Source organism: Hoplias malabaricus, chromosome 17 (genome assembly GCF_029633855.1).
Source record: "Hoplias malabaricus isolate fHopMal1 chromosome 17, fHopMal1.hap1, whole genome shotgun sequence".
In the NCBI taxonomy this organism is placed as follows: Eukaryota; Metazoa; Chordata; class Actinopteri; order Characiformes; family Erythrinidae; genus Hoplias; species Hoplias malabaricus.
Genome location: NC_089816.1, coordinates 33,970,407 through 33,983,963, shown reverse-complemented (window position 1 = coordinate 33,983,963; position 13,557 = coordinate 33,970,407). Strand labels below are relative to the sequence as shown.

General features: G+C 41.8%; 1 protein-coding gene across 1 annotated transcript in view; it reads right to left on the bottom strand.

Annotated features, from left to right (window-relative positions):
- Positions 1-202: 202 nt before the first annotated feature.
- LOC136673332 (cytosolic carboxypeptidase 4) overlaps positions 203-13,557 on the bottom strand; it is a gene marked incomplete at its 5' end in the record, with an annotated part of 177,911 nt that continues 164,556 nt past the window's right edge. Inside the window, one exon of the mRNA XM_066648733.1 lies at positions 203-500. Within this exon, the coding sequence (XP_066504830.1) occupies positions 203-500 (298 nt within the window). The remainder of the gene's footprint in view (positions 501-13,557) is intronic.

Sequence of the window (13,557 nt, the reverse complement as noted above, 5' to 3'; positions counted from 1 at the left end):
AGGTCACCAAGAAAGCAGGCAAATGTTTCAATTTCAAATTACAAATATACGTTAAACATGAAATATGTTTAAAACATATTTGTACACTAATATAAGCAAACTGGAGTGGATGGACTGAAGACCATATAAATACACATTAGACGGTGAATTGACACATGCTTGTGTTGAAATGTGGGGTGTCCCCAAACTTTTGACTCCAACCTCAGCCTGTCCCATTCTGAAACGTAGTGAGGTACGTGTTGGTGATGTTGATGCCGTTGCGCTGGTTGTTCTTGATGGTGAGAGTCTCCAGCGAATTCTGACGACAGACGTGAGGAAAGAGGCGAGACTTGTGTTTCCTGCCATTCTCCTGCTCTTTCTCACCTTCCTCCTCCTCCTCCTCGTCAGTGCTGGATGTGTTCCCGTTGACCTCGGCGTCCAGTTCTTCGGCTCTGTGGACCTGGATGTGGGATGAATACTCAATGGTTTCCATGCACTGAGGCTCGTCATCCTCGAAACAGCTGCAGGGAGACAGGAAATGTGACATTACGTCCTTTACCTCAGCACGACACAGAGATTTGACTGTAATTCCTTGTACATTTCTGACAACTTCTGTTCTCTAAAAGGAGCTTCACAGAAGGTGGGAAGCATGATGAACCAACACTGAGAGGAACCAAGACTCAAAAGAACCAAAGAGGTGATCAGGCACTCAGATCCTATCTGTTTCTGCACTGAATAATGGAATAAGGATGAAGTTATCATCGTTAATCGAGTTGGGTACAGTGTTCTCTGACGGTGAAAATGATCTCCATGCCTGGACATTGTTCTGGAAAAGACTGAGGGCATGTTAGAGACAAAATAAGGCCAGTGAGACAAAATAAATCACATTTACAAAATAAATGGGGCACTCTGGACACCAAGGGGTGCATAAACACCAGCAGTGAGCTTTAGTTCCAGTCAGTGAAGGTTTACAATGGCTATAACTTTCAAACTTTGCAGGCCTTTCTTATTTTACCAATAAACCTGAGGAACAGCAGCTCCTGCAATGGAAACACACACTGCTGACCCTCCAATACTGACCCATTCAACCATCCAAACACTGGTCAATAAATAGTCTCCACAGTATTCATACCTGTGCCAAAGTTTGATTTGTTTATATCTGACTAGTATCTTTTTTTTTTACACATTTTTCCATTTGATCAGCTCCACTGACCATAATCGCTAACAAGCTTTCTGCAGGTCTCCACTGCGACTCTTGACCAATCCTCTTTTGTGACCAAACCCCAAGGTCTTTGATGATGTGAGCATCGTGAAAATTAAGGCAGGATTTTATTTGTTGTCTGTGCTCTGCAATTACACCGCCACACCACTAGAGCTGAACATCTTCCTCTACACTATGTAATACAAAATGCAGTGGTGTAGTAGAACACTTTCATAAATCTTTAAAATGCACTACAGTAATCCCTCGCTACTTCGCGGATTCGCTACTTCGCAGGTTTTTTCAAGGGGGCTTATTGCCGCTATATCACGGATAATGAGGGAACATCTAGGAAATCCGTGAAAGTTGAATAGCCAAAATATTCCATTAATATTTACATGTATTAGACTGGGCCTGTAGGTGACAAAATATACAATTTACAAGTATTTCTTACATGTGTTGTCCATGTCCACATCCGAGTGAAATTTACTGACACTAAATCACAGCTTAGGAATGACTCTGTTAAAGAAACTGGTGGGATATCACATGTAGTTCCAGCTGAAAAACATTATAGAACGACTGTTTAATGCAAAGGGTGTGTTGTTAACAGCAACAGGGAGGGTTTTAAAAATCCAAATTCTCGTTAAATACATAAAAAAATATCTTTCATCTACTTCGGAAATTCGTTTTTCGCAGGTGGTCTTGGAACGCATTCCCCGCGAAAAACTAGGGATCACTGTATTTAGGGAATAGGGTGCTGTTTGGGACAGAACAGAGTTTACATGAGGTGCCAGGAAAGAAACAAAGACAAAGCCACACGTTTTTCCAACATCCCGCTCCTTATTTGAGTTCTCATTTCCCGGAGAAGTCCGTATTTTTCCTTTGTTAATCCTTCTTCTTAAACATCCAAACAATGTCTGAGGAAATCTCTCGTTATGAATATGCTGCTGTCTGCATCTCTGTGTGTGGAGGAAAGGAGTTCATGTTTCTGTACTTCTTCAGTTCAACTTCAACAATGTCCATTGGACTGCTGACAACTCACAGTCGCTGTGGATTGCACTGATGCAACATGTAGTTACATTTCTGGAGAGGTGTGTGTCAGACTGCTGTGTCAAAGGGGTCAACTTTTTCTCATAAACATGAAATAAAACCAGTGCAATGCAGGTGCATGCTTCGACTGAAGTCTTACAATCGTTACAGTAAACCAGACCGATGTTCACATTCATCCATAGGCAGTCGACAAGATCTAATTCAGAAAAAATAAAGTGTATTAAACAAGCTGGATTTTTAGCTACCTACATTAACATACAGTGACTTCTCTGGCTGCACATCAGCAACATTAACAAAGACACCGACAGTGATGAGAGTGAGGCAGGCAGACGAGGCAAGAAATCATCTGGTTCACATTAAGGGTGTCTGAAATCATTTTACAAAATTCTTCCAAGAATGAATATGGGAGATACATTGTAATATAATTCCACAATCCTAAACTGACATTTTCACCTGTTTTTCACCTGAATCAAAGTCTTAATTAGTAGGGTCAGACTCCATCAATCCCCCACCACTTTGGCCTCCAAAGATCTTTGAAAGTCCAGTGCTTTTCCAGTTTTTTGTGGACTACCTTTTGTTATCCTCTGGAGTTATAATGTAGTCCTTTTCTCATGATGCTGTTTACTGTGGCAAGGTTGCCTAGTGCATAGTCAGGCAGGAAATAATAAAACCCTAGCACACATTTCATGTCATTTTACTATGGAACTGACAACCAAAAGCTTTCTTTATAGTTTATAGTTGACACAGGGACATCATACACTTGGCCAAGCATGGTAGAGGGAATGTAATTGCTGTTTTGGGTTTTTTCAGCCAATAGATCAGGCAAATTTGTCCAAGTAAACACCATCATGATAAAATGAGAAACATCAGGTTGTATGCAAAAAAGTTGGCCTTCCAACAAGACAATGCTCCAAAACACACAAAGTGGTCAGGAGACGGTTAACAGAAAACAATATCAGCATTATACAGTGGTCCAGCCAAAGTCCAGCCCTGAATCTGATCGCACAACTGTGGAGGGAACTGAAGACCAGAGCGAAGTCAAGGAATCCCTCCAACCTCAAAGACCTGGAGATTATCGGAAAGAAAGAAGGCCAATGGACAAAGTAGAAAAGGGAGGTCATTTTAATGCCATGGCTGACCTGTTGTACTGTTTTTTTAAAGTTATACACAGTTACCTAAAGTTTAGTGAAGAGCAATTGGGAGTGAAAGATCCCTAGTTCAAACACCTTGACCATCATGAAAAAGCTGGTTAGTGGAGGAACAGTGATGTCTCCTCCCTCAACATCCATGGCAGAAGTGCCCTTGAGCAAGGCACTTAACCCTCAGCTGCTTCCCGGTTGTTGGAATGGCTGCCCACTGCTCCAGGTGATTGTGTGCTCACTGTCCCTACTGCACTAGTGTGCGTGTTTTCTGCAGCTTTTTGCTGGGCCCAATCCAATGTTGGGTGTATCATGGGTTAGAGTGGCCTCAGAAAGTCTCAAAACACACCGGCCAGTATGCCTGCCCAAAATGCAGGACCACATTCTGAAGATCTAATCCACTGATGTGTATCTAACACTATGTAATCTCCTTGTGAAGATGGTAACAAGCTCATTTAGGCAAAAATATAGAGCTGTCAGGAAACTAGGACCTCCTGACTTTCAGCCAGGCAGCGTTTTGATGGACAGAGACCATTAAGAGCCTATTCGCACTAATCAGATAAAAAGCACAAGCGTCCACAGAGAACGAGGGTGTGCCACGCGAACAATTCACAACTTGGCTCCTGTTCTTTCTCCTCGTTTTTGCTTGCGGTGGAAATTAAAGGGAGAATAACACCTGGTGCGCCATAACCTGAAGAGGGAGATTGTATTTTTACCGCTTGATTATCGGGGGGAGATGAGATGAGCTCTCAGTCGGAGTTAGAACGCACCTTCAAAACACACACTCACACCTCACGTCCTTCATGTTGCAAAATGAAGCAATTTGTTGTTGGCTTGTCAACACTGCAACAGGTGCTGGCTACCCTTCCATTTCCCACATATTAACAGGCATTCAAAGACAAACTCGGAATGCATAAACAAGGACACCAGCACTCTGCTGTCTGATATCCATGAAAACCTTATTAACATTCAGTGGTGATTCCGCAACACGACGTCCTGTTACCTCCTCAGAGGAATTTGAAAGCTTTCTGGAGCATTTTCACTGTTTATTTTAGCTCCTGAATACAAAGCAAAGTCACTGCAATTGATTAGAGGTTTACTAAGCAATCACCAGCTTATGCTGAAACAGAAAAAGCAGAAAATTACAACTCCAAAAAAGATCCTTCTGTGTGCCTCATGCATCATGGCTCGCCAGCTTCCAGCCTTTCAGAAACTGAAAATGAGTTACAGTCCATTACATCAGTTAACACACCACAATTCTGCGGTTTACATCTGATATAAAATTTATTTAAATATTCAGTATTGTGAGTGCAGTTTCTGGATTGTTGATCTTCTTAAAGGAGAAATTCTCCATGTTTTCCAGAAGAAAACAGTTCTGTTTCTTAATGAAACATCTGTGACCTGCTTTGGTCCAAACCCCACAGCAGTGTTCTCCCCCTGTGTAAAAAGCCCCCGCTTTCAGCACCTGTTCCTTTAAATGATAATGAGCCGCTCGCTGTTCACCCCGACCCCGAGCGCACAGCAGTGAGGAGCGAGGAGCAGAAGCTCTGGGTTTTAGCCGTTTTCACTCTGTTCTCTTTCTTCTTCATTCTTGTCTAACCTCGTCTTGGTGCTCTCACATAAACACGGGTCCAGCGCTGTGATTGGACAGACTCAGACGAGGGGGCGGGGCCATTCTACAGTCTCTGCACTTGACATCAGAAACGAAGCTGACTGGGTGGGTCTTGCTTCACAGTGTGTGGGTTGGTGGGTTCTAAAATGTAAGCAGTGATGTTGAGGACGGATGTTAGTTGGCTGGTCAGGAAGCTTTAGACCACTTTCTCAACAACTGCCATTAGGCATAGCGATCTTAGATATGAGTATCCAGTTCTACTGGTCAGTGCTTTTCAATGTAGATAACACACACTGTGTGCTAACACATTCTTAGTTGATGTGTGTTCAGTAGTTGAGATCCTCATTAGAAACAGTGTCTGCAAATTACTGCAAATTTTATTGCGCTATAGCGTAAATAAAAAGCAAAGTTGTCAGGCTTCACACCGTCCCTGCTACAGTCACTTCTTGTGCTCTTCTTCTGCCATCAATCTTTGGTTTCCTTCCTGAAATCTGCGTGACATCTCTCAGGGTATAAGAGGCTTGTGATACTCAGAGCAGCCATCAGCACCAATAAACACCCTATCTTTGGCACCGCAGCACGATCGACAAGCCAGAGAGTCCAGTCATCCATCTAGCTGAAGAATGAGCAGTACTTAGCTTTGGCAGGGGAATTGGAATAAAACTAGATATCACACACTGGTCCAAAAAAACACACAAAACGGATGTCATATCTTTTTAAGCATTACTTCCTTAGGTTTCTTTAAATTCCACACAAGTCCACCAGTCACTGTCTGACATGGAGGGTTTATGGAAAGGTGTAGAGTAGCCTCAAGAAATGCTGCACTGTTGCTTCTAAACGTAATGACCCAAGCAATAGTACCAGTTCAAAATACATCTTGAATATAAGTACAAAAGCATCAATTGATAATGATAAAACTACTTAAGTCCTGAGTGACTTCTGGAACCCCAGTGGAACTTCTCAGAACCTCCAGTATCTCTCAGCACAGGGACTTCTTTTTCAGGACCATCTGGCCTGAAATTAAAAGTGAATACTCCAACGTGACATGATCATAAAGCAGCACCAGCACAACCTTCCCTAATCCAGATATACATAGTGCAGTTTCTACAGTGCTGAGCCTGGAGTTGCCAAGACAGAGACGCTATTCTCCCTGTTACAGCTCAGTGGAGTACAATGACTTGAAGCTGTCATCTGATGGTAAAAGTAAAACCCGGTATCCCTTAATGCACGGTAAATATCTCCTTTAATTCATTTAAAGTTTCTTGCTTGTCATGAGCACTAGGGTTATTTAAAACAAACAACAACAAACTTAAAAAAAGGCTTTGTGTTTAACCACTCTCACCTAACACCTGAGAAAACTCTATTAATGAAATTCATACAACATAACCTTCCTAAGGAAACCTTAATTAGCTAAGCTTTCAGCTCCATGGGAAGGTCTTAATTAGCATCCCTCTTTGGAGAAGCAGAAATTGAGGACGTTTTTCAGCTACCGTGTCCTTTTGGGACTCCCACAGGAGGCAAAACAAGGTCCTCCTTGTCATCTGAGACCGAGAGGCGTGTTATTTAGCTGCTCCAACTCCAAGCATGTGCTTCAGCCCATGACCAGAGGGCTCGGAGATGAGGGTTTTTTTTTTTCTTTGAACAGCTGAAGAGAAAGGGCAAAATCTCCATAAGCTGCTGTGGAATTACTGCACAGGCTAATGCATCTGTAACAGCTGAAGGCATACTCCGCATTAGCAGGTAATGGCCAATTCCGGGAATCTAACAACCTTAATCTCTGCAGAGGTGTGAGTGATAGCGCCTCCGCTGATAGGACATGGTAATTGGACCACAATGATTTTGGTCTTGGGATATGAATTATTAAAAAAACATCTACTTTTTTACAGTTCTATCCTTTGCACTGTCCATAGCTACTGCGTCTTGCTTTTCAATTACTTTAAGTGGTCGCTGAGAGGAGAAAAGAAAAGTGGCACTGGTTTTGCATAGCTTGGCTCTGCGGAGTCGATGAATCTTCTTTGACAGCGAGCGAGTCAGCTTTTTAGCCTGAGAGGTCTGTACACTTCACCGAGGGCCTGACAGAACTGCAGACAGAGCCGTAAATCACCCATAACCAAAACCTCATAGCAAAGAGGGCAACAGCCTAAAGAAGAGGCTAATTTTGCCATCAGCCACTCAAAAATGCAACGGCCTGCCTTTTCAGCTACTCATAAAGGGCTTGTAATTCACTGTAAGTGTAGTGGAAGGATCAATGAACATCTGGAGGATTATGGTCTGTTGAGGAAGCACAGATTCATGTTGGAGAACAGACTGAAAGGTTGAGGAGTTTGAGATTGACTACAGATGAGAGCTGTGAAAGCCTCATTAGCCACAGATCTCCAACTTCATTAGAGAGCCCACATGCCTTCTAAAGGACAGCCTATGATATCAGAGCAGACACAGCACAATTTAAGACTGAGATTTTATACTTTATCATGGACAGGTAGATAGATTTACTGGCATTGTACATATTCACAGTGCAATTTTCCAATGAAAGAAAAGTAAATCCATACAAGTTAAAATTATACATGATGGGTGTAAGTGTTTGTACAATTGTGCAAAGTGTAAATGCTAGTGTAAATACACTAGTGTGCAGTACACTAGTAGAGTAGGGTAGTTGCGTAGAGTTCCTGAGCTCAGTGTCAATAATACAGAAAATTAAACAGTATGTTTTTTTGTTTTTTTTTTTGCATTGTGCAAACATTGCTATTCTGATACAATATATAATGTGGGGTGGCACAGTGCCACAGCAGGTAGTAGGTAAATTGTGGGTTTTGGTTCCCGCTCCAGGTGACTGTCTGTGAGAAGTGTGGTGTGTTCTCCTTGTGTCTGCATGGGTTTCCTCCGGGTGACTGTCTGTGAGGAGTGTGGTGTGTTCTCCCTGTGTCTGCGTGGGTTTCCTCCGGGTGACTGTCTGTGAGGAGTGTGGTGTGTTCTCCCTGTGTCTGCGTGGGTTTCCTCTGGGTGACTGTCTGTGAGGAGTGTGGTGTGTTCTCCATGTGTCTGCGTGGGTTTCCTCCGGGTGCTCCAGTTTCCTCCCACACTCCAAAAACACACGTTGGTAGGTGGATTGGCGACTCAAAAGTGTCCGTAGGTGTGAGTGTGTAAGTGAATGTGTGAGTGTGTGTGTTGCCCTATGAAGGACTGGCGCCCCCTCCAGGGTGTGTTCCCACCTTGTGCCCAATGATTCCAGGTAGGCTCTGGACCCACCGCGACCCTGAACTGGATAAGGGTTACAGATAATGAATGAATGAATGAATATATAATGTGCAAATAGTGTTATCTGTGTGCAGTGCAGGTATGTTGCCCAGCATGGTCTTGCTCCTTAGTACTTGAGTGAACCTAATCGTGCCTACTTAGATCCCAAGGTGCTGGCAGCTTGTTTGTGCCTAGAATTATTAAATCTACTGCAGGGGCAATATATGCCTTATATGCCAAATAAAGCCTCCAAGCTTTGGAATAACCAACCAGTCAATGTTTGGGAATGAGCTTGCTTTTATTCACGTTTATTTTAACTCTGAGCAGATTGAGGGTGACCCTCATTTACTATATCATTAAGAATGTAAGATAGCATCACCGTTCAGTGAAAAATATGTATCTCCAAATATTTTAACTTCACAGGAGAAGGAAAAACCTTTCTAACTTTCAATGGATGTCAATGTAAAAATATTTAATTCCAAGTAATTTGGGAGCATTTCAATATGCTTGTCAAGTGTGACACCACGTGTGACGTTTTGCCATATTCAGGTCCAATTGCGCCTTCGGGTTTCTTGTCATACATTCACAAGACGTGTTTGCTGTTTGAATAAAGCTGAATGTCTCTATCAATACTGCGATCTCAGTTCAGGAGTTCAGAAAAAGGAATAAATGAAATGTAAAAAGAAGCAAACACGTGTTATTTGGAGGCACCGTTTATACAATCACCACTTCATTCTGATGTGTGTGAGCTGCCTGTGCTGAACTGACTGTGCTGTTCTTTCCCTTGGAGTAGAGTTACCATGTAGGGAGAGCATCTCTGGGAACAGAGGAACCACTGAGAGAGCCATGTCTCCCATGTACAGTCAGTCCTGGTGTTCTAACGAGTTGTGCTACCTGTGATTATCTTCTATAAGGTGTAGCTAAAATTCATATAGAAAATTGCTAGATTTGGTGCTAGTCTGTATTATTATTTTCTTTTAAATACACATCAGAAGGTCCTTAAAAGTTGCTATATTTAGCAGGAAAATCACTAAACTGGTCAATCTGTTTCACAAGGTCAATATATCTTGACTTAACGAGCGGATTGAGTCATCGTAGATTTTTAACACAGTGTGAAGTACAAATTTTTCAAATGATGCAGTAAACTAAATTGAGATATGTTTTTCTAAATTGAGATATCATCATAAATCTTTCCACATCATTCAGCACAGTGTTATCAATTACTGAAAATCAACATAACACAATCAGACAGTGTGTTCTGTTCTAAGTATGCTGAGCTGTACTAGAAATTGACTAAAACTTTTGGAGCAAATATTCTTCCTACTAATTTCTTCCAGTTATGCTTCCTGATGAGATAATGGCACATAATTTAATGCAAAAAGAACAGCTTTGATTGTCCAGGTGAACGAGAAAAGGAATATGAAGAAGTCTTGAAGCCCTCGGCCAGACAAGAAGTCAGCTCTGAAGCACAGGAAGCGGCCCTCAGAATTTTCTACTTTTATTTAATGATGGGTAGGGGTCTCTGGTGGCTCGGCTAAATTGGAGAGTGTGCGTATGAAGTACGAGTAGAAGCAGCGTTTGTTGTCCTGCCAAAACAGCAGCAGCAAAATTCAGCAGATTCCCCCCAGGGCAGGAGCTTGCTAAGTAAATACATTAATAATAGATCATTCATTCAAATATTACATGAATATTTACAGGGGGCTTAGCCACGTCCTTCCTGGTGAATGCAAAAGCAGGAGACGTGATGCATGAACAGAGGAATGGCGGCATTCAAAACTCAAAGAAACCAACATGCAAAAAGTTGTTCAAAAGATGACCTTGGCTTGTATAAACACAAAAAAAAAGCGGAATTGGGGATAACCAACTAATACAGTATAGTCTCCAGTAATTAAATGGTTTCTGTGAAATTCCTGTGGATTAGCACAGCTGAAACATCTTTATATTTTGCTTGTCTGACACTTACAACCGGCTGGCTGTGTAACTGGGATGTCATCTAAAGTCTTTTCTGGACTGCTCACCAAAAACAAAGGTGATCATTTTAGCTCATTAAGGATAGTGAAGATACTTTTGAAAATAAATCACATTGTTTATACATTTTTAAGCCATACATTTTGATGCAAAATTGTTGGGAAAACAGTCTACATCAAAATGTGTTCTCAGTGAATCTACAGACCTCATTTCCACTGAAATGAGGAGCAAAGTGTGTAACCAATACGGCGGTGTTCTGTTGGCGTGGCTTAATAATGCAGGGTTTCTATTTTCCATTTGTTGTGCTGACCAAGACATGCCTAAAAAAACTGCTGTGATGTTGACAGAGCACATAATTGAGGAACCAATCAATGAATACGTACGTCATTAAGCTCACCCTCAAGAATGGTTTCTAGGTTCTGAGCTCCATTAGCTAACAAGCTAAAAAATGATGAACTGTTTTGGCGAGTGTGATTAATGACGTACGTGTTTGTTGATTGGTTACACGATCTGTCAGTAGATGTCACTGTGAGATGTGCAGCAGGCGATCTGTTGCTATTTGGCATTGAGCAACCAGTGTAAGAGCACAGGCTTTATGTGTTTTGTCAGATTTGTTTTACAAATTTTTCTTAATTTTGATTCATTTCAATTAAACAATAAATATCAAATGACTGTCTCTGTTTTTCAGAACTTTTCAGGAAAACGTAACATGCGTAAAAATCCTTGATCCATGGGCACTTTGTTCTTCTCTCTGACCTGTGTACATTTCATATCCTGGTGCTAATAAAAACACAGAAACCACAAATGCTATTTTGTGTTGATCTGCAGCGCTGTGTTTCCACATTTAGAGAAACTACAGTTGTTCCTGTTACTGTCTGAACTTTGGCTTGAGGTCTGTGATCATTCAACAGACCTCCCACAGTCACCTTTATCATCATCATCTTCCTCTGAATCTGTCTGAAACAGCTGACCGACACACAATGGTTTTTGGAAAACTACAAATACATTTTTGTTTCATACTTTGTAAAATTGTCTAAATGTGTTTTGCTGCTGTAAAGAACAACTTTAATTTATTAAATATGGATACTTATTATAATTAATAAGAATTTGACAGGTAGAATACACTATATCTATGAAATGAAACAAAAATGCTTAGTTTTACCCCATGTAATCACACCTGGAATTGCTTCAATTTTGCAAAAAAAAAAAAAAAATGTAGCCTTTAAAGTAGCGTTTTCATGAAGATAGCAATTTTGTAATGGTTTGGTAACTGCTCGGAAATGCTTCCACTTCATTCACAGTTCAGTAGAGAACTCAGAACACTGTTTCAGTTTTTCTCTTCATTAGATGATGAAAGAGCCACCTCTTAAAACCATGTATCCTATTTGATACTGATGGCTTTATAGGGTTAAAAGCAACTATTTATACCCTTTCGGATGAAATAAACAACAAAATGTGTGTTGTAATACACAACAAAACATACTGTATGCTTAAAGTCTGCACACAGTTATTATGAGTCTCTCCTTTGTTTAGAGAAAGGAGCAAATCTTCAGTAGGAACCAAAGTGTGTGGAGCAGGTTCTGAGGGAACGTGAAGACTGCTTTCTGATTGGTAGTCGCCGCCACATGTCACTGCTCATTTGCATGAAGTTGAGCAGAGCTTTTGTTGCTTTTGTTGTGCACACACAGTCACAGCAGATTCCTTCGACTCTTCTTGATCAGCACAAACAGACGAAATCAGAAACTGTAACTGAACTCACAAGTCAGGACCACTGTAGAAATGTATGACATGTAAATGCTAATCATTTGGATCTGTAAAAAGATGTTTAAGTAAATGCACCATTTACAGCTATTTGGATAGTGTCAGCATGCCCCCTCACTTCAATCCCCATCATGCCACCAATAAATGAAGACCCCTCTATCTGGTAAATAACCTTAATCACCTTAATGCATGTCTCAGTGAATCCTTCACCGACTCATCACCAGCCCTTTCTCCATGCTAACTGAAGTGAATTAGCTGGTAATATCATTAAGCTCCTACATGGTAGCTTTCATCTGTGGTCAGTCTGCTCCAGCAGGTGTCCATACAAGTCCTGCACCCAGTGTAAGACCAATATAATGATGACTTCTGACAGTAAGCTGTGGTTTTGAAGCTGCACTGCATGGAGTTCAGAGTTTACAATTCAAATCCAATTACTGCTGCTGTCAGAGGTGACCAATGAAGCGAGAAGGTAGAGTTAGCTCTAAGGCAGACATATAATTAGTGTGGCATATTTCTGTTTCACTTTCATAACAGCCATGTTAGCAAAACAGAGCTGCGTCTTCTTCCCAGTAATCAAAGACCAGGGAATACACAAACAGAAACAATAAAATACAGGGCCTACACATGCTAGGCAAATGAGTACTTAGCAAGGATTAACAGGGTTAGCTAAACTAATCCTGAGTTTGTACACACATTCCAAATACTCTGTGTGCACAACAATAATTCCAAAGCCAAAAGGCATGTTAGAATTTTAAAAAGAGGTACATCCGTTTTCATTTAAACTGGGTAACGTTGTTAGAGTTCATATATGTTTTGTTTTTTTTCCACTGCAGTGTCCCTACTCAACTCTACTGTTCTTTCCTGCTCCTCCACCAGGTGACTCAGGTCCTGGTTCTGGAAGCGGGTTCTTGTTTAGTGGCTGTTCTCTCGTGGTTCAGAGCGAGTCGAGTAGGGACTAAACCGTGGCGTGTAAACCTTGCAGAGGGCTGATTGTCCAGAGAGAGTCGTCACTTTACGCCACGCAACGCAGACGACCAGCACCAACTCTCCATCTGTAAAATATCCAGCTGCAGCAGAGATCACATTTGTTTTTATCCGACTCACGACAGCAGCTCGTAAAATTACGCCGTGGTCTTTTGAGGAGGTTCAAAAGACCTTTCTAGACCCGCTACAGTTTGTGTACCGTCAGAATCAATCCACTGACAATGCAGTCAACACTGCCATTCACACAGTCCTCACACACCTGGAGAGCAAGGACACATATGTGAGAACCCACCCACCCTCTGCAACTGGGTACTGAACTTCCAGACACACAAACCCCAGTCAGTCAGAATTGGCAGCCGCACATCCAGTACAAGAACTGTTAGCACTGGGGCCCTGCAGGGCTGTGTGCTGAGCCCTTTGCTGTACACACTCTTCACGTACGACTGCATGGCTTCCCAGAGCAACACCAGCATCATCAGGTTTGCTGACGATACTACAGTCATCAGACTGATCACTGGTGGGGGCGAGACAGCGTACAGGAGGGAGGTGGCTGAGCTGGTGGACTGGTGCGATGACAAAAATCTCTCCTTGAATACAAACAAGACTAAGGAAATGATTGTGGATCCAGTGAG